Here is a 21,187-nt window from a genome sequence, read left to right on the forward strand (position 1 = left end):
TTTTGTGCCTGCAGATCTTCCTCCTGCAGGAGGGATTCCTACAGAAGGCTGCTCCAGCCTGTGTGGAAGTCTTTTATTCTGGTTGTTTCTGTCTCACACTGAATTGTTGGTTCAAATCATAGCTCAAAACTACCCCTATCTGGGGCTTTCTCTGTTTGCACAAAGGGACCTTGCAAGAGCCTGGAAGGGTGAGTGAAAATTCATTCTCAGGAACTAATATGAGTTTTAAGAGTTGCTTGGATTGATCCTCACTACTTGACAGCTACAGTGTTTCACCAGTACAGCAATCCAGGACAGCTATACCATTAAGTCCAATACTCACAATTCAAGATTTGCTCTGTTTTAGAATAAGCTTATGGGAATTTTATGGTAGAACTGAGCATATTTTTTATATTAATGGGTAAAACTTAAAAAAAAAAAATACAGAAAGCTAGTACACCCAAGGTGCATGACAAACTTTACAGAGTTCACAGTCACAATTCCTCCTCTGACTTCTCACCCTAATTCATTCTGACCGATTCATTTATGATATTTACTCATTCCCAATTCAGACTGACCACTACCCATCTTCACAAAAACCAGAGGATTGAAGGATTACTGTGTACACAATCATCTACTATTTTACTCATTCCAGTTTTCTCAAAACATGTGTTTCGAGCAATGCGATTACAGAAGTTTCACCTGCAGTAAGCTGTTATTTCTAGGGTGGATTTGTTGCACTTTCCTTACCATAAAAAGGTATATTCTCTGTGTGGCAAATTTAGATTAAAAATACAGAAAACCAAGGAATATCATTGTAAGATCCACATACAGCAAAGGCAAACCCAAGAATCTTGAGCTTTCAGCATTTACGTAGCTTTGCCAATTGTCTGACTCTGCGTGTGTCAAACCCCATCACACACTGGGCCTGTCCTCAGTAAATGCACCAAGGGTGTGTTCATCAGCTCTGCACGAGTGCCCAACACAGTGTTTACTACACTGGTGAGATCCCCTCACTCCAGGAATGTGTGGTATCACTAGAAGGATGAAAGGCTGCTCAGCAGAACACCACGGAATCCATGCAATCAGAGAGACTTGTGAAACCTGTTGTTAATGAATTCACTCACAGGAGGAGTGAATCATCTACTTCAAGAGAGTTTCTATTAGCATGGATCCAGGCTCTTGAATTTTTCTTAATCTTTACAATCATGAAAGAAAAATATAATTGTGTAGTAATGCTGTGGTAGTAGCTGCATTTAATGATCTCATGGAACAGTGCAACATACTAATTTCTTAAATAAATTGTTTTGTCTATAACAACACTGATGAATTGCTCAGAATGGATTGCACATTGAGTCAGGGCTGTGAATACACACATGATATCTTATTTACCATTATATTACTTGTTTGAAAAATATTGGTCATTTTAATTACATGCAAAATTATTTGTGAAGTCTCAAAACTTCACAATCAATCAATCAACAAAAGTCAACCCTACACATCTCCTTGATCAGAAGTTGATCATATACTTTTCAGGGTGGCTACTCTGTACCTGTTTACTAACTAACCCTGTTTACTAACCCCAGGTTAGTTTAGCTTTAGGCACAATGTGCAGAGCCAGTGTTGTTCACTAATTCTCGTTCTATTACAAACTTGTACCTACCAACAGCCTCCTCCAAAAGCCTCAGTGAACAAAATATGTTTTTTCATACATAACTATATATTCGCTCAGACTGTAACTTAATGCCACAACAAAAACTTTTGAGGATGGAAAGAAAGCACAGTGGGAAGGAATGAGGAACCTGTTGCCATTAAAATGCAGAAATTAGCGAGAGCTTAATTAACCAAAGGTTTTTGCTTATATTACATCTCCTGCTGTATTGCATTGCAACACTTTCCCTTCACCCACAAAAAAAAAAAAAAAAATTCCACTGCATTTGCATTTGTAGGTTTGCAGAGAACAGAACCACAAAAAACAAAACAGAAGCCTGAACAGGTATCAGAAGTATGTTGACTAAGTAGTCCAGACACTACTGAACCAAACAGACTTGAAAGCAATTACAAAAATATGCATCTGACATTTGCTTTAAAAAAAGCTCAAGATTACTTTATTTTCTCTTTTGGAAACAGAAATCCTTGGGATTACGCATATTTTGTCATTTATCTGTATGTTTAAAATCACTTGGTGATGCAAGCATAATATTCTTTATCAAACAACACAATTGGCCATTTTTACCACTAGTAACAAGGAATCTGTTCTTCTCTTTACTGAATTATTTTTAACTCTGTTAATTAACATTATGGGTATAGGCCACCCATCAAGAAATTTGGCTGAAGAACTTTGTCTGTAGAATTCTGGACTGTAGCCAAATACTTTTAGTACAGTTTCAAAGTATCAGACAGGCTCTGCTGGTGCTGGAGTTCCAGAAACGTGACTCTGCACCTCCAGAGCCTCCTCCCTGCGCCTTCTCCTTCCCCGAAATGGCAGCGCAGGAGAGGAGCTGGTGGCAGGAAATAGCGTGAGAATGGGCTCCTCGTGCTACTTCCAGCCCTTCCTGACATCGCAGGGTGTGAAATGGGCTGCAAACACTGTCTCTCACATTATTTCCTTTTCCACCCCAGCCAAAACCAGGAAGCGCCAGCGAGGAGATTCGCAGGGAAAGCGCAGAGTAAAATGAAGCCGGAGTCAAATGAGTGGCCAAGGCTAACTAAAGCAAAAATTCAGGGGTCTGTGGGCACAGCCTAGCATTAGCAACTCTAGAAGAAGCACTAGAAGGCTCATGTAGTACCCAGGCTTTGCTTTTGATTTGCTGAATAGTTAACCCAAAGGCTCCTGACATCAAAGCAAGTTTCTTCAGGCCATCCACAGGCTTTGGGTGAGACCTGCCAGGACAGCGTGGGCACCATCCATGTCCTTGTGCCACGAACAGCACATTCCTAGGGGAGAGATCCTGCTTACTCTGACTGCTCTGCTGGGTATTTGCGAGTCTTTAAAACCAGAGCTGCTCAAATGAAACCTGAGGTAGAAGTACTGGAAACAACAACGCTTCAAAGAGATCGTATTGGTTTGTATTTGACAAAAGACAGATTTGACAAACAGGTTTTGGCACATCACAGTGGAAATGGCTCCTATATTTTTATAATAAGTAATATATTCTAAATAAAATGCAATCCCCTGTGCCTTCAGGGAAAACATAAAGGATGGTAAATAATTTAACACCGTTTGGGATTTTCTGTATTCTAGACACTTCTGTGTTCTTCTGTTTATTATCAGCCAAGAGCAGGATCACACGGCAGCTTCATACGAACACTCTGTGTACACCCCTGCAAGAGCAATGAAATTTGGTCTCCTCATAGATAAAGCTCCCTCCTCACTGCTGAAATACAGACTGGTGACAATGTCACAGACCGTGTTGTTCTAAAAGCAGAATTGAAACTGATTTCTTAGTAAGGCCAGTTAAGAAAAGGGAAACAAACCTTCTTTCCTTTCTCTGCGTCTCAAGACTGTAAAATATGCCTTGGCAGGAAGTACAGTAAAGCTCATGACGAGCAGAGGCAGCTACTCTTTCAAAATGAACAGGGTTCCTTCGAAGTGACACTTTTCATTTAGCCACAGTGAGCTTGAGGATACAGGGCAGGATACCAGAAGGGCTCTCCAGCAGATGAGGTTACTGGCCAGGCCTCCCAGCTTCACACCTCCAAAGATCACAACTGCAGTGAAATGGGAAGCCAGGTACCTGTGGCTTTTGGTAGTCTTCTCTGAGCCAACACAACCAGAGACTCGGTGGAGCAACAGTAAGAGCATGTATTAATGTCACTTCTTATGGGAAGACACTGAAAATTGTAGAGATTCAGAAGGAAGCATTGTACATGTGAAGTTACTGCTCCAGAATAGGTGAAAAATACCACTTCCAGACTCTAAATCCCTGCACTGGAGTTATGGAGATAAAACATCGAGAATTTCGTTTGTTCCCACTTTCTTGGGAAAGCTTTTCCCTCACGCTCTGTCCATTCAGGAGAGCTCCTGACCCATCAGCACACTCCTGTCTTTCCTCAGCACAAACTCTGCAGAAGTTTAAGCTGCCATCTCCCCAACATCTTTCTTTCCAAATTCTCCAGCCCTGAATCGTGGAAAGCCCTTCTCCTGGACTACAGCTAAGCTGTCTTCATGGACAATCAGCTTTTAACCATGGAAAGCAGAATTGCTAAAAGACAGGCAAAACTAATTTTTAAATGTTCAGCAGAATGTTCTTGCAAAGCTTCCTACATAAAACTTTGTCACAACAGTGAAAAAATCTGAGTTTTTAAAAAACTCAAAATGTTAAATAAGCCCATACCAAGACAAACTTTACACTAAGCAATTTACCCTTCAAAAAATCACAGTTGAAAAAAATCAAATTTTTTTACAAACAACTGTAAAAAGTTTTGTGAACAAGAAACATTGTTTAAAATTTTAAGGCAATTCACTGAGGAAAGAAGCCATTAATATTTAAGAATTTATGCAACTTTCAAAAACAAGATAGGATTTTTGGAAGCCAGATTGATCTTGAAAGAGAAAAGCCACTTTTCCATTTCCCAGTATGCCTTTCTTGTTTTAAATGGGGACTTCAAAAGGGGACAGGTGTTCAGAACCCAAAACACCTCTCTGAAAAAATTGACAACCCCAACAGAGATTGCTCAATACTCTCTTTTCACTTCTATTAGCACTAACAGCAGTGACTTGCACATTCATATTGAAACAGCCCTCCCTTAATAAATCTCAGATACATTTTATATTTTGCTTTTGCCACATTTTTGTTAGCGTGTGCTCACCAGGTTAATTTAAAGGCTTCAATCAAGTCAGATTTTACAAGAAGCAATTTTTGTTAGGTCCCTTGAAAATTTAATTTGATAAAAACAAGTTCAGCATTTCAAAGTGACATTAGACTCCAAGCAAACATTTTGCCATTAAAAAACTCCTACTGTGCATATTCTGTTATTAAAAACAACACCACTGCATGGTCAAAAATGCCAGAAAGGACAAAAACTACCAAAATTGACAATTAGAAAGCTACTGCTGCAAGACTATACTTTACTATCACATTGAATAAATATTAGAATTATGAAATATTTTTAGAAGGAAACAGCAATTTTTATTTTATTTTCTTTAGGGGAAAAATATCTCATTTGTCAGCAATGTTCAAAGTTTATTTTTGGCTCAACAGCCCATGATGTAGAATGAAGTGTTCCACTAGATGGAGCAGGACGGTAAAGCCATCATGAGGGCAACTTCCCCTGCTGATCCACGGAAAAGTCAGTGTCCAGGGATGGTAAGAATTTTAGCTTTCTTCTGTGCTTTCAGGACAGAAAAAGGGCAACACAAAAGCCTCTTAGTGCTCAACAATACTTCCTTCTTCACAGCATAGAAGCTGACTATTAACAAACACTAACCAGAAACAAACCCAGCTCCTCCTCATTTCTATCAACTTTACACTAGAAACACAAAATTTACTGGATGCTTGTCTGAAAATGAAAATCTTAGTACTTTTTTATTTTGTAGCAACTGAACTTGCAAAAAGCTTCATGCCAAATGATCAAACATTAGTCACCTAATGCAAAAGACATCGTTACACATCAAACAAATTCACTCTGGAAACAATGGCAAAACTTCAAAGAGGCTCCTACAGACCTGGAGCTGTGCAAGGCATAGTAAAATTATCTCTCTTGTCTCTTTTCAAACAGAGCTAATTGTTGATTTACCTTTAAGTCTACCTAAACAAACAAACAAAAGAAGAACCTTACAGATTTTATTTCATCAGATGTTCTTTAAGAGATGCAGTGTTAGACAAACTGCAGTTGCCATAATCGTGTGAAACAAGAAACCTTCATTTTCTTGACCTTAAACCTTATTTCAGTTTCTCCAAAAGAAGTAGAGAGAAACTAACAAGGAACAGTTTTAAGCATTAATATTTCAAATTTAAGTCCTGCAATTCTTGAGTATGCACAGCGAAAGTACCGGGAATGGTCACAATTAACTTGAGCACCTTGCCATAAAAAATCCTGAACCACAGTATACTGCTGGATGTGATAAGTAACTGCAAACATGCAGCAGACTCTCAAGACAATACTAATTACCCCAGCAGTATAAATACCAGAAGAGAATGACTCTTTCTCAGATATGTGCATGAAGGCACACAAGCAGAACTCCGGTGACTGATCACAGGCTGCTTCCCATGATTGTTGCTCCCATCTCTTTGTTTCCAGCTAAATAAATTGCACTAGAAACCAAAGTGACAAACAGGTTTGTTTCCCACCCACATTCTCTCCAACTTACTGAAAGTTGCTGTAGCACCTGAAGCTGGCATCTGGAAAGGACGGGGCCAAGTGGAAGAAGCAGAAATTTGGCCTTGGAGATAATAAAACTGTCCCCTCATTAAGGGGCCAGCCTTTGGAAAGACCTTTTGAAAGCACCTGCAAGGTTTTCAGTGTAGATACAACACCAGCTTGTCCCACCTCTCTGAACAGCTGATTACCAAGAATTCATTATGCACCACACATTCCTTTTCCAGGGATAAGGGAAAGCAAGCATCAGGACATCAAACCAGTTCATTCCCCTCAGTCACAAAGCCCCGTGCAATGGAATGGAGCAATACTCACTACTGTGCACAGTCAATCAGCTGGTACTCGTTGGATCTCTCATAGCAGGCTTTCACACCTTCATCCTGCCAAAGTGTTTTTGTGTGTTCATAAAACTCCTGAAATGGGAAAACAGTGTTAGGGAACGGGTTAGAGATGAGGAGAATCATCAAATAGTAACATATCATTTCATTTTGCAATGAGCAGGAAATGGAGCAGATTTAACAATGATCTTTAACCATGCTTTAGAACCTCACTACAAGTTCAGTTGGCTTTCTAAGTTTGACTTAAACATTCTGTAACACTTAAAGAACTGCTTCTCAATCCCTGATTGAATCCAACCACCTACTGTAAGAAGGGTTAATATCCCATCAATGACAATTTCGTTGGCATTTTTAATAATCAGTGCTATTTGGTAACATTTGTTCTTTAACTCATGGTGTCACTATTTTACATTTTTGTGGCTGTCATGATTTTTTTTTCTTCAGTGAAACACTACTTCTCTATAATTCCTACATGAATGATAATGGTAATTAAGCTTTACATGACTCTGCAAGTTAGTGAGGATCTTCAGGGACTATACACACATCCGTATCTTACTTAACTCTGTACCACTTTCATAAATTTATTCTTTTACAGTGTAAAAAGACATTGAACTACAGAAGAAAGACAGTGATACAAGGCTAGATCATGTTTTGTCTCAGCCTTAAAAACTGCAATCCCAGATATGAAAGCAGACAGCCAAAAATGCAATGCTTCAGTTTTGTTGAACCTGCAACACAAGTTAACAACACAACCAAAAGCCCTTTCATTTGGCATATGAAAGATGCACTTTGGCTCCAACAGCATGTGCAACATGGATTGAACTTCTGGCCATCAGTCTAAGAACTCTGAATAGGCTTAAAAAGAACAGCAGCAGCCTGGTGACTAAAATACATACAGACACCACTGTGGGCATTCCTCTTATCAACAACCATGGGTGCTCCTTGGCTATCTCTCAGAGCTTTCTGATTTTAAGTAGCAAGTATTTTTTTTTAATCCAGACCAGCACAAGACCTTTAAAATAGTTGCTGTATATATTCTATCTCTCCCCACCCCTTTTTTTTTCAGCAGAATTAGTTTAAAGAAGAAGAAGAATGTGTTATTTTTGAATAGCCATGGTACCGCTTCAAGGTTCTTCCATCTCTTAGGATATCAGTCTCTCACATTCCTTTACTATCAGTGTAGTACAAAGAAAGGGGACACATTGCAAATTTCACTTTGAAAACAGTTTTTTAAAAAATTCATGCTCCTACCAGAATGTTAACTAACACCTGAACTGTAACAGAACAGTAAATCCTTTAAATTGCATCCTAAAGATGCATAAAGGCATCTTAAGTAAATTTAGTGATGCTGATTTTCAGAGCACCCTCTTCTTGGCAGGTATGAGATGCGTGTGTGATTGTGTGATCACACAATTGTGAATACCAACAAGGGAAGCAGCCCATCAGATGCAAATTTCATTATCCTTTTATTGCTATTAAGCATTCACTAGCTGCACATACACAAAAATGAGAGTAAACACAAAATACACATCTAAATTTTGTTCTGATTTCTTTTAAAGAGATTATGACGTTTATATATGGTATTAGATTTCAGTTTGTTCCTGGCTTTTATGAACTGTTCATGAACAAAAAGACCAGTTAAATTTCCTTCAAAAGTAGGTAAGAAGATTTTATTTGATTTTTAGTATTTGCAGATTGCACAACCATTTGCTTTTGCTATTAAGGAAAATAAAAGATGAACCAACATCTTAATTTCAGTCCTCAGTTTTCTGTCTCCCACTGCTGGAATTATCTTCACTGGATACTTAAATTTTGAAGATTTCCAATTTCTTGGCAGTTGGAGGACTATCAGTACCTTCGACTGTATCAGAGCACAGTGAGGAAAGTATCTTTCCAAAGCAAAAAGGAGAAGGAAGATAAAAGTAAAGAAGAGAGAAGGAATTATCTGCAATCTCACTATATTTGAACCAAACCCCTTTTGGGGAATGTTTCTATATTTATTTTTAGAAGTAAAAACTGTCCAATACAGAACATCATACAGCTCACTCAACTTATTACTACAAAGCTGGGAATCAGAAAAATGGAATCGGCAATTTTACAAGGTTTTTTTTTTCTGAAACAGCAGCTGATTCAAATGGACAAATAACTAGGCAGAGCTAAGTTTACAAAAAATGCAGTAAAACATTCTTCATCACCTACAACTGCAGATACAAAGTGAAAAAAGGCAGTGCTTTAATAACAAAAGGCACAGCACAGTAAAATTCTGCCACAAAAATTCTTCCTCATTACTGTTTCTCACTACAACTATGACACTTTGGCAGAGAGCTGATATAAAGCAATTATTTCAAAGACCTTTTAAACTCCATAATGCCTTACATTTGGAGTAGTTTCTGCAATCAGATCTTAAAATGGGATGAAAAATAAAACCAGTTCCTGGCCCTAGCATAAACACATTGATATAGCAAGCCCAGGGTTTAGTTTACCAGAACAGTTACATATTGTTTAGAAGAGTCCTCCCTGTGTTCTAAGGGCAGTTTTCACTTCTAAGAAAATATGTCAATTACAGTAATGGGATAAAGATCAGTGTTTGTGCCTTGTTAGGCCAAATTAGCAATAAAATACTTAAAACTGCCTTTATGCCTGTCCTGCTAATCTGAACTATAACCAGCAATACTTAGGCAATCTTCTCAGTATGGTTGTTGACTGTCCAAGTGGGATGGAAAAAGAATTTAATTCCACATTCTTTGAACTTTTTATTGGGATTTCAAAATCAGGATCTACAGCAACTGAAGAGTAATAGGTTATTCTACTAAGACACAGTGGGGTTTCTTTGGGATGGGTTTTTGCTGTTACTTTTAGTCCTTTTTTGTTGTTTGTATTAATTGTGTTTTAAAAAGTGAACTACATGACTTGTGATGGTCATACACAACCTTTTTGTCTTTAGGCCACATCAAACACATCTTTACACACGTTGGGACTAATGCTGAGCCACCTTACACAGCTGTGAACCAGGAAGGTTGTTCACCCAAGCAAAGTCAGAACCAGGCTTGCAGAGTTCATCTCCTGCTTTATTAGAAGCCTCCTTACTGTAGTGACTGATTTTAGAATTAAGACATAGTAGCTGGTTGCAAAAACCCAGATTCTCCCTGCTCCCCAGTACACCTACACTAACCACAGCTCTGAAATAATATTTAAGAAAAAGAATAACACAAGAAATCCTCAGCATCCCATTTGAGTCATGGAATGTAGCCTGGGGCTACTCTCAGGGAAGGCAAGTAAAACCACAAGATTTGTTATGTATTTAGGTAAAACAGGGGCTTCAGAGGCCACTAGAAAAATCAAGTCAGTAACAGGGTTGGGGTTTTTTTTAGTTAAATAGGTATAATTTGTATGAGAGCTCTAAAAATAATGAGTTAGGAAACAAATTAACCAAAAGTAGCAGGAAAATTTCCTGAAAAGAAATAGCCAGAAAACTAGTCCTTACATGTCTGGTTCTTGTTTCCACAACACTGATTCATTTGCTGGCACATTCTAATATAACAGACACTACAGCAGCATCAACACAGGTTTTTCTTGCACTAGAAAATGGAACTCCTAACAAAACAGCTAAAATAAACAAATAATACTAAATAACAATTTGGTTTGAGATGACATTCCACAACAAACAGGATTTGAATGTTAGGTTCCAAACGATCCATAGTATTTGCAGTGCAGGATCATATTATCCACTCTTGCCCTTTGCATACTTAAAATTGAAAAAAAAAATCAAATTATGTCATTTTCCATTAAAAAAGAAATAAAATGCTGCAGTGTAACAAAACACACCCAAGATCCTGTTTAAAGTACAGCTGAAGCTGTGTAAAGCAACAAAAGTCAACAGAAGTGGTGACAGGATGGCACCACCAGGGAAGGTGAGGAGTGAACTCCTCCTAAGCTTTATGTCAGGATTGGAGCATTTATTCACCACCAGAGCAGACTTCACACGTCCCAAAGCGTTAACAGAACCCTAAAGAGGGAGAAATCCTTGAGGAGAACGCTCAGGGAAAGGAATGTCAATGTAACACAGATCTGAAGAGAACAAACAGGGCCTGACTGAATCTGCTCAGGCTGGGCAGGGGCATAGTTTGAATTCCGGGCACAATCCCCAAGAACAGGCTCCACTTCTGGGAAACTATAAAAAACCCTGAGAAAATCCTCTGTCTGGGTAAACCTTCTCTGGTTTTGCTTAGATAACTGAAGGATCAAAGACCACGACTTGCTGCTGCTGAGGAAACCTCACCTCTCATAATACCCTATTTGCCACAATGGTTAGAAAGCTGCATTTATGTGAAATTATTTTTCATTATTAATGTTTTATTTATGAGGCAACAGTTTCTCCACCTGCTGAAAGCTTCCCAATCCAATGAGTCAACAGGCAGCATTTGTAAATCACTTGAATTCACTTACAGGAATCTCTGCAAAGCTCTAGAGAAAAAAACCCATCAGTGGAAATGCAGAAGGGATGCTTGGAAAACAGTTCTTTGTTCCAGAAAGATCTTGCTGACACAAGTCTGGATTAGAAACGGGACAATGCAGAGTCTAATCAAATTTAAAACCTACTATTTCAAATTTCACCAAGTTGAATAAATGGCAGCAAGTAAACAGTAGTTTTGCTTAAAGTCAAACTACAGAAAGTGTTAAAGAACTTGGGGGTTGACCGCTTTGGTTGTTAAAAAAAATAATCCTCAAGAGACAAACTCCAGGCCTGGGAAAAAATAAAGGAACCAAGATCTGCTTTTGAGAAGAATTCTAAAAGGATAAAATATTAGTAGAAAATGAAAGAATATAACTGGACATACTGTCTACAAGGCTTTGTTCCCTCCAGATATATAAATACTCAAGAGACGTTAAAAAAATGTTTATGAAGCAATGTTTTATAGGCATTAGGATGTTGGCAGGGAAAAACATTGGCACAGTCCTTGCCACTGTGACACCATATTCACAGGAAACTTAGCATGGACATGCTGCATTACCTTTTCTTTGTAAAATATAATATAGGGTGGATCCTTCAGCAGAGCAGTTTATTTACTAATTCCATCAAAAGTCAATGCCATTGAAAAAAACCTTACCTCCTAAAAGGTGTGTACAACCATTACACAATGTTGTGGTTAAAACTGGGATTCAATTCCTGGGCAAAGTTCACTGTCCCATGGAGCTGCACATTTCATAATAAGAGTTTTAAATAGGTCACCGACTTACAAACCTGAGGATTAAAGGTCAAACCAGCTTCTAACTGTAAAACTGTCTCCTGGAGGACATTTGCTCCCCAACGTGTTCAGTTTTTTAAAGTAGCACCGACCATTGATTTCAAACCCCTTCACAGACCTACTCTGCCAGGGGGGAGCACAAACTTTCCTTTCCTGAGAGCCAGGCAGTTCTGCTGCATTCCACAAGCGAGGCATTGCAACAAGGCAAGGTCACGGGATGGCAGGGCAGCACAGAGCATTCCAAGACAAACTGCACCAGCTGATTTTCTCCTTCCAGGATAGGAAAGTACCCAACAAATTGATTTATTTCTCATTGCTCGTAGCTGAAATCAAGTGATCACTACTGACTCTAAGGGCACTCAGAGAAGGGAATTCAAGGCAACTTTTCATTCTCCCCAAGCTTGGGCAGGGATACCAGAATGTATTAAATTTGTCAAATCAGACAGTTTAATAAGCCACTTACTTGAATAGGGAAACATCTGCATTCCTAATGGTGTGAACAAGTGTTAATTATTGCTTGCTATTTTAGGGCAAATACGCTGATGATATCACAAAGGAAACGCATACCTACGAATAGTTGAAGATATTCTCCAGTTACTGGCACGTGTCCAGAGCTGAATACAAAACTCTTTGGGAGAGGCCAGTGCACTCAGCACTTCCCATAACTGAGTCAGAAATATTTTCAGCAAGGATTCAGGCTCATTATCAATAGCTTTGCATGCTTGGAAAAGAAGAATGATTCTGAAATAGTCTGTGCGTCTGCCTGGTAACTTCTAGTAAATTAAACTGGACGTGGCTGCAAGGATTGGCCAATGGGAAGGGAATTCTACGTAAGAAATTTCTGTCAGGTTTGAACTCACATTATTCCCCTTTGTTAAGAGTTTCAAAACACCACAGCATTTTAGAAATGTGCCAACACACAAATCCCTACCCATAAGCTACAATGTGCCCTTGGTTGGAAGTCCTCACTAACATAATATCAAACCATTTCTCTTTTATTTCTACTTTCCCAAGAAGTTTAATCACCACAGAAACTTCATCTGTTGATACCAGAACACAGCTCCTCAAGGTTTATTAGGGAGGAAAACTCACTTTGGGTGAAAGCATCAAGCCTGCTCCCCATTTCCTCAAGATTCCTCTGCGATTTAAACCAAATAATCAGTGTTCCTCTGCTTCTTCAAAGTGTATCATACATAGAAAGAGGCAATTCATTAATGGATCAAACTTCCTGATAGCATAAAAGGCACAAAGAAGTCTTCTACCCCATTCCAGCTCTCTTCCAGGGTACTTCAGAGGGGTGATAGAGGCAGTTCAACCATCAGCTATTTTTGGAGACTTCAGTGTAAGAAGGAAAGTTTAATAAAACTCTGAGAAATTTCCTTTGAGCCTTAAATCAGGGTTTGGAAAATGTCTTTCATACTACATTATTTAGCTGCTTTTTGTTTAATGAATTTATAGTAAGCTTGAACAGTCAAATCAAATGACCTTACTACCTCACATAGTGCCAAGAACAAACACCTGGGACCACACTTAACTCTGCTGCCTCCTTTCAGAGTGGAAACAAAAAGCCTCTTTTTGCCAGAAACTTCCACCAACAGAAAAGAGTGTAAGACAAAACAGTTCTCCTCATTCCTCCCAAGGACATCTCACTAACCCTCTTACAACCTTTCTGAAGAAGCAGCATCTGTACTCATAGAAGTGTTCACAGGCTCACAATAAAGTCTACATGAAAAAATGAAGCTCAAATATACTTCAAAAAATTAATTTAAAGTTCTGTTTAATTGCTGGGATTTCTTTTTAAGAGTAAAAAGATACCCTGTTTCCTGGGAGCTTAAAAAAAAAAAAAAAATCTTAAATTTTACTGGAACACTGAAGAAATGTCACGTACTCTCTAAAGACCAGTTGAAAACCCTGACCAGTCAGCTGGACACAACAGGGCTGTGGCTGGATCCACTGTAATACCAGGGAGGCTCACAGGTATAATTTTATTTCATCTATGCATACACCAATATTTTGTGATAGTCTCTTACTGTGATTAAAACCAGAAAATGCTCAAGAATTTCTATATTAAATTATGCCTATTTCCTGTTTAATTCAGCTGACAGCTCTTCTATTTCAACATAAATTGAATTAACCTGTTCTTGTTCTTTAAGATTGCTCTGAGGAAAACAAAGATGATGTATCAAGAGAATTTAAGTCACGTGAACTTCTGAACCTGTAAATATGGTCTGGTATGGTGGGAATTTACTGGATAAAAATATAAATTCAGAATAAAGCATTAGCTTTTACTTCAAATACTAATCAAATAAATCTATAATAATAAAGCAAAATATAGGGTGAGGGGGTTTTGTACTACAAAAGCAACTGGACTACAGAAAAGAGATGTATATAATCCCCAGTGTCTCAAGTCCTGGGCGAAATTCCTTGTGCGATTTCAACAGAATTATGTGAACACCTCAGTGAAAGCACTGCAGAATTTAAAGGGCTGAAATTTAAAAAAAATCATTTCCAATAAATACATTTGCACTAACAAAATTTGCTAGATATTGCTAGTCACACCTAAGAGTAAAATATTCCTACCAGGCATTTATCCATGTAGGCAAAAATCAGAGATTTCAGGAGATTCATTTGCAAATCATTAGTAGTTATATGTGTCTCAATTTTGAGAAACAGAAATGAAATCAAGTGGCTGCCTGCCTGACAGACCCTCTACTAAAAGAAGGCTTCAAAATAACTCTTTAATTAATCTGTATTCAAGAAATTTTTCTGCTATTAAAGGACAGGAAAACCAGCTTTACATAAATTCCTGTTAAAGTCTGATCAGGTAAACTCAATTGGATTATCTGGAAGCCCATTTAGAGGGAGCTGCTCTGTGTAGATAAGATAATAGAGATTTTAAAAAGAGTAAGTAAGGAGTATTTCAGAGGATCTAGCACCACATCAGTGATACTGTCTGTAAGACTTCCCACTCCTTTCTTGGAATATTAACATTCTCGAGGCAAAAATACTTTACATATCCACATTTTCTACTAATTCTGCACCTCAAGATGCTTCTCGAAGATATATATGTATTTATCACTATTTTACACATAACAAGATAGAGGGCACTAAAAAAAGGGAAATAGGACATTGAGGTGTCTTGCTCAAAATCTTAAAGAGAATCTGGACAAGAAAAAGCTGGAGCCCTCAATCTTCTCTCTGTAGTACGTATTCAAACTGCACACAATATTGTCCAGACACCCAAGAAACCGAGCACTGTCTCCCACCTTTCCCAGCTTCCCACGAATATCCTCAGCAAAGAAAAGTTTTGCCCACTTTCACACCCCAAAATTTGTGACATTTGAGATATTCCCATGGGAAATGTCCCCCACTGCAGTGAATATGTTTGTCATTACTTTATAAAGCTAGTGATGCTGTCAAACCAGAACAGCTCTCTTCTTCTCCCATGATGTATTTAGACAGGAATAATAATATATCTATCACTATACCCATCAGGGTGGTTATCTACAGGGACACATAATTTTGTTCTGTTGCCTACATAATTAAGGAACACTTCTGGCAGCAAAGAGATCCCAGCTCACATCTTTTCTTACTGAGACTCTATTATCTTGTTACCTTCTTGAAGATTTTGGTGTCAAAACCATTTTAGGGACTCCAAAGCCCCGTTCTGACCCTGCTGCAGGTTAAGGGATCACACTGTGCACCACCTCCTTTGTACCCACACTGCCCACAGGCCAGGTTATAAATCAGCCCTCAAAACTGATCCCTGTTAAAAATAATCTCCCCAAAATAGAAGAGAGAAGGAGTAAGGGTTACTAGGGTTATTTTTAACCTGGGGTGGTTCAATGGTCTGATTTACACCGGGGACCCAGTGGAGGTTTTTTTGGCCCAGTGCGGGTGGCACATCCCGGTGTGGAGCGGAGGGAAGGGTTGGCTGTGGGCACAGGGGATGCTGAGCTGCCTTTGAGGCTGAAGCCAGAGTGTGGTAAAGCTCAAGGACACCACTCAGAAACCATAATAAAACCATTCAGCAGCAGTGGTAGTGGGAGATTCAAAATAACTACAATGCAGCAGTGTAATAAAACTTAAACTGGAACCAAGAGACCGGCAGACAACATCAGCATCTCTTCTAAACATCCTCAACCTAGAAAGCCATAGGCTGGAGTCATTCCTCTGGTATTCTGCCCTTCAATAGCTAATACTCTGATTCTACTACTTTCTGAATACCATTTTTCTGAATTTAGTATGGTATTTTCAAGAGACAGCTTCCTCAGCTGAGTCCAGATCAATTAAAAATAGGCAGCTGTAAATCCTGCCCAGCTATTTTGAATATTTCATTAAAACCAGAGAATTATAATTGGACTGCTACCCAAAGTAAATAGGTTTTATTTCATAGCTTGGTTCGATTTGGTTGATCATACAGTGTGAAATGTTGATAGAACAGGAACATTTCCTTTCTGCTTCTAAAAGTAAGAGCAAAAAGAAAGGGATGAGAAGAAGGCCACTATTCTAGTTGATCCTGGGGATGGAGAAAATATCCTAACCACTGTCTGGTATGCAGAACAGGAATAAAAATACCACTTTTATAACCCAGCTAATCCAACATCACCTGACATTTGAGACAGATATACAGCTAATTTGAATTATTGAAACTACTTACGAGGTTGAGTTTTAACACTGAAAACACACACAGAGTTGTGTTAAGCTAAATGCATCAAAAGACAGTAATGATGGAAATGCCATTTGGAAGTCTCAACTATAGATCTGATCTACTAAAAACTGCAATATTTTAAAACACCAGCATGACTATGTGGACAGAATTCCTTTCAGTCAGCACTATGTTTTTCCTCTCTCCATATGCTACTACTTGCATTCAAGAAATCTAATTTCTTAATACCAACTGTGCTGAATTAATAAATCTCCAACATACTAAATTTTCAGCTTTAAAGGGGATGTTTAACCTAGCATTACACTGTACCAACATTATTTTTAACTCAAGCTGTTGTTTTTTAGGTTTTTTTAATTCAAAACAATATGGTCCACACAAATGACACACATTTCCTGTAAGTCAAAAACTGCAAAGCAAACAGATGGAGACCCAGACTAAGAAAAGAATTAGAATATCAGAACACAAAAGTTGCTCTAATCCTAATTTACATCTAAAGCCAGATCCCAGTATTAGCATCCTACCTTTTTCTTGACTTTCTTCTGCCTTTCACATTACACTGAACCTTGCTGTTAGGAAACAGGCACTCTAACTCCACCTGTTCCACAGGGAATTATAAACACAGATTTTGGCCTCTACCTTAAAATTCATTTCAACTACTCCTTCATACACACAAGATGATGACCTTGAGCAGTACTCAAGGATTGTGATTTCTGACACTATGCACTGAGAGTTGGCATCTAGGGACACTCCAGATCTTAACTTCATTTGAATCATGCAGTTAAAATGCAGGTTCAGTTTTCCAGGTACCAAAGGACTACAACCTACATTCAGACACACTCAGAAATCAGAGATATATTAACTTATATAATCACCAAGGGCAGAGAGAGCCAACAATAGTCCTTCAACATCTGTGGCTAATGCATATCCAGTTTAAAACCTCAACCCCACAAACATTTACATATGAAATAAGTTAATCACGCCAATGAAGTAAGCCACTAGTCAAAGTTATGTACACGCCTAAACCTCTGTAGACTCAGGGCTTAAAAATTTAAGACAATACCTTTGCTCAGAGAAGAAAAACTAGTTTTATTGGAGCACTGTTATTCCTGAACTTGTGTGTCATTCAACACCTCAAAGACTCTTCACTGAACTTGGAATTATTTAAGGACCTTGTAAGTCACACAATTACACCTTGCTTTCAGTGAAAAAAAGGGAAAAATTAGAAGAAATCACTGCACTCCAATTGAATCGAAGAAAAAAAACCTCTGACATAGAAGAGAAAAGGAAAATCCAGTATTTCACTGCAAGGTAGGTCACAGGAACTTGTTGCAGCGTTGTTACAGATCACAACCTGAACTAGCACAAACAATGGCATTAGGAGAGCTGTGGGCACACAGCCAGTTCAGGAGCACAGAGGGTGGAGCAAGGAACTACTGTCTTCTCTCTCAGATATTCTCCTAAAACTATCTTCAAAGCATACACTTTTCTGTGCCCCCAGTAGTAGAGATCATCCATGAAGGGATCAAGTATTTCTGTGAGTAACACTGATAAATGTCTAAATGAAAGAGGTGTGAAGTTAAAAATCCCAAAATCTCGAATTTATGATGCTTTAAGTCAAAATGAAAATTATCACATTTTATGTGCTAGAATCATACATCTCCCCTCTATCAACCTGTCTGTGCCTGTTGAACATTGAAAATGATCTGATTGGAAGATTACAGTGCAGTATTGCCAATTAATTGCTAATGTCACCTGACTTCTGCCATGTGCAAAAAGCATGTAGGTTTGTTTGGTTGGTTATTTTTCTTTTGATAAAGACTGACCAAAGCAGAGAAATTCCTAGAAGTGGCAACATTAGGAAAAGGTAACTGTCGCTGGTCGCACAGAACAGCTTGTTCAATAATGTTTACAAATCAAAAATTACAAAAACCTTGCTGCAGTGCAAACTATCCAACATCTTACTATTATTTGCACTTGCACTTTCATTTCAAGCATCTGGGACTGACTACTGCTGGACACAAAATTCTGGTGTAAATAGATTATGATTTTTGACACATCATCGTAATTCCTTCCCTCAGCCCCCTGGAACAGTGCACAGAGAGAGAAATACAAGTTTTGAAACATTCCTGCATTACTGCAAGTAAAAAGTACTTCATGGCAATTGACAAAAATATCTTCTCAGTGTTTAAGTGTTCAGTGTTTGCAAACTGTATTTTCATGGGCTTCTGCTACAAGTCTGGTTGAGATACAGGAGAAATTAATCACCGTGAGTGGGCACAAAGTTGTATCATCAACCAAATAATTATCCTTTCTGCATTTACTCTGGGACTGCTGGCACCTCGAATGATTAACCAGGACTGGGAGGGCTGGGGCAAGGATGTGTGAGTGGAGCCTCTGCAGAAAGCCTGGCTGACACAGAGTCTGAATCAGCAAGAAAACTCCACTGTTCTTCCAGAAGAGAGAAATCATTAAACACCAGCTAACCATCAACAGAGTGCTGTGTGTATCTCCATTCATTTTGGGCAGGGCAATTCCCAGCAATATCCAAACTTTACACTCAGCACTGTCCATCTTGACTCTGTGGCTGATTAATTCACCAGAGCACAAAAAGCAGACAAGAGTCTTCATGTTTCTGAAGGAATATTCCAGCTGTGCTGCTGTAAACTCAACTGGCACTCACCAAAGGTACCTACTGCAGTAATTCCCAGAGAGCAGCTTGCTGCTCTGGGGAAATATTTACTACAGGGCAGGGAAATATAATCATTTTCAAAAAGGCATGGCTGCAGCCACTGTGAATTACTCACCGGAGGGAAATCGAAGTCTATCTGGTTTGCTAAATTTAAGATGTAGTCGATTCGAAACTGGTTCTCTGGATTGGCTAGTTCCACTGGAGGTGCCAAATTGCCCATTGCTGTCACTATTGTCTGCAAAGAAACACAAGTAAAATATTGCAGAGAGTGTCTAAATAGCCACTTGGAATAGTTAAAAACAATAGCTCATAAGTTACCTCTATAGCTTCTTTAATATTGTTTTTAATATCCTGAATTTTCATTTTCTTCTCCCTGTAATAAAAAAGATACATCATTAAATTCGTAAGCCACAAAAGCAGAATACCTTTTTAAAACAGAACATGACCTTGAAAAATATTCTATCAAAACTGCATTTTTTAAAGTGCTTTCAGTCACTGAAAACTTTTGTAGATAGGCTCAATTAAATATCTCATAACTTTTCTATTTAAGCAGTAAAATCTATTTGCATCTATTTTAAGCAGTAACATCTACTTGCATCCAAAAATCAGTGTCTAATTATGCTTTAATAAAAACTTATTACAGTCTCAGACTGGGACAAAGACATTCTGCAGAATACTAGACATACGTGAAAGTTCTTTAGGAAGGCATACACTGGAAACAAACAGAAAGGAAAAAAGGGTGAGTTACTAAAAGTAGAAACAAATGAAAGGAGACCAAGGAACCTCAAAGCACAAAAAATTAAAGCACAAAAATGGTGCCTTAGCAGAACAAGCTAGAGCAGGGAACTCAACCTGACACAAGACATTCAAATAGTCTGGATGTGACACATAACCAGCAAAGGGTTAACCAAGTATACAAAATTACCTCTTGACTACAAACAGAGGAGTAGGCTGGAAAACCATTTGGAATGAGCACTATCATTTGGGATTAACTGCAGTCACATTAACCAGCCCAACAGGTTGGAGCAGGACAGTGCAAACCATTGCCTCTGCTCCTTTGTACTGCATTTTGTGTCAAATCTGACACCAGTTAATTTCAATGCTGAACAGTGCAAGCAAATGAAATGCATGATCAAACATTTGGTATAACCAGGAATTAGCACCCTAAAAGTATTGCTAGCACTGAGCCTGTAAACTGTAACCTAATTGCAAAGCACTATGATAAAATTTTTCACATTAATAATTTCTTGCTGTACACAGCGTAAAATCACTACTTTGAGGTAAACAGAGTTAGCCATGTAATTACTAAAAAAAGCCAGCTAAACTGTCTAAGTGACCTTTTAATCTTTACTGAACTGCTTTTCCAGAACTCTTTGATTATGGAATATTTATATCAACATTTAAATTTTTTTTTCGTTTTGAAAACTAACATTTTCCAGCGCAGTGTCCCAGAGATTATGAAGTACCAAGAGCATTTCCTTTTTTTACCCTTTCAAAAATAGTAACTCACACTTTCAGCTTACAGACTCCAGCTTGAAAACCTCATTTTAGTGAGTTAATTCAGTAAGCATATTACAAATGCTTTTTATCACTTTTGCCTTTCTATAATTACTCACAGTCAAAAACCAAAATGAAACTGAAAGCATATTCACCAATCAAGAATGCAGAAGAAGAGCAGGAAAAAAAAATACTACTCCAATAACAAGGCAGACAGACATCCAGGAGTGGTGGGAATTTTGGCTACCAAATGAAAAATGAAGGCAGTTTTTATAAAAGACAGGGTCAAGGAAAACAGCACCATGCCAGCCCCACGTTATTCTGCCTTTTAGGCAGAGGTGTGGAGGATCTGGTTGTACCTTCCCAGGTTGTGACAGCACGACTGCAATGCAAGCGCTGCTCTTGCAGAGGGGAAGCAAACAGCAGCAGCACAGATCATCTCGTTCAG

General features: G+C 38.4%; 1 protein-coding gene across 1 annotated transcript in view; it reads right to left on the reverse strand.

Moving 5' to 3' along the window:
• GNAS (GNAS complex locus) overlaps nucleotides 1-19,656 on the reverse strand; it is a 47,732-nt gene extending 28,076 nt beyond the window's left edge. Inside the window, exons 1-3 of the mRNA XM_017734640.1 lie at nucleotides 19,561-19,656; nucleotides 19,358-19,477; nucleotides 6,616-6,713 (exon numbers count right to left, since the gene is read on the reverse strand). Of these exons, the coding sequence (XP_017590129.1) occupies nucleotides 6,616-6,713; nucleotides 19,358-19,477; nucleotides 19,561-19,638 (296 nt within the window). The 5' untranslated portion in view covers nucleotides 19,639-19,656. The remainder of the gene's footprint in view (nucleotides 1-6,615; nucleotides 6,714-19,357; nucleotides 19,478-19,560) is intronic.
• Nucleotides 19,657-21,187: the final 1,531 nt, after the last annotated feature.

Source organism: Corvus brachyrhynchos, unplaced genomic scaffold (genome assembly GCF_000691975.1).
Source record: "Corvus brachyrhynchos isolate BGI_N302 unplaced genomic scaffold, ASM69197v1 scaffold10, whole genome shotgun sequence".
Taxonomy (NCBI): Eukaryota; Metazoa; Chordata; class Aves; order Passeriformes; family Corvidae; genus Corvus; species Corvus brachyrhynchos.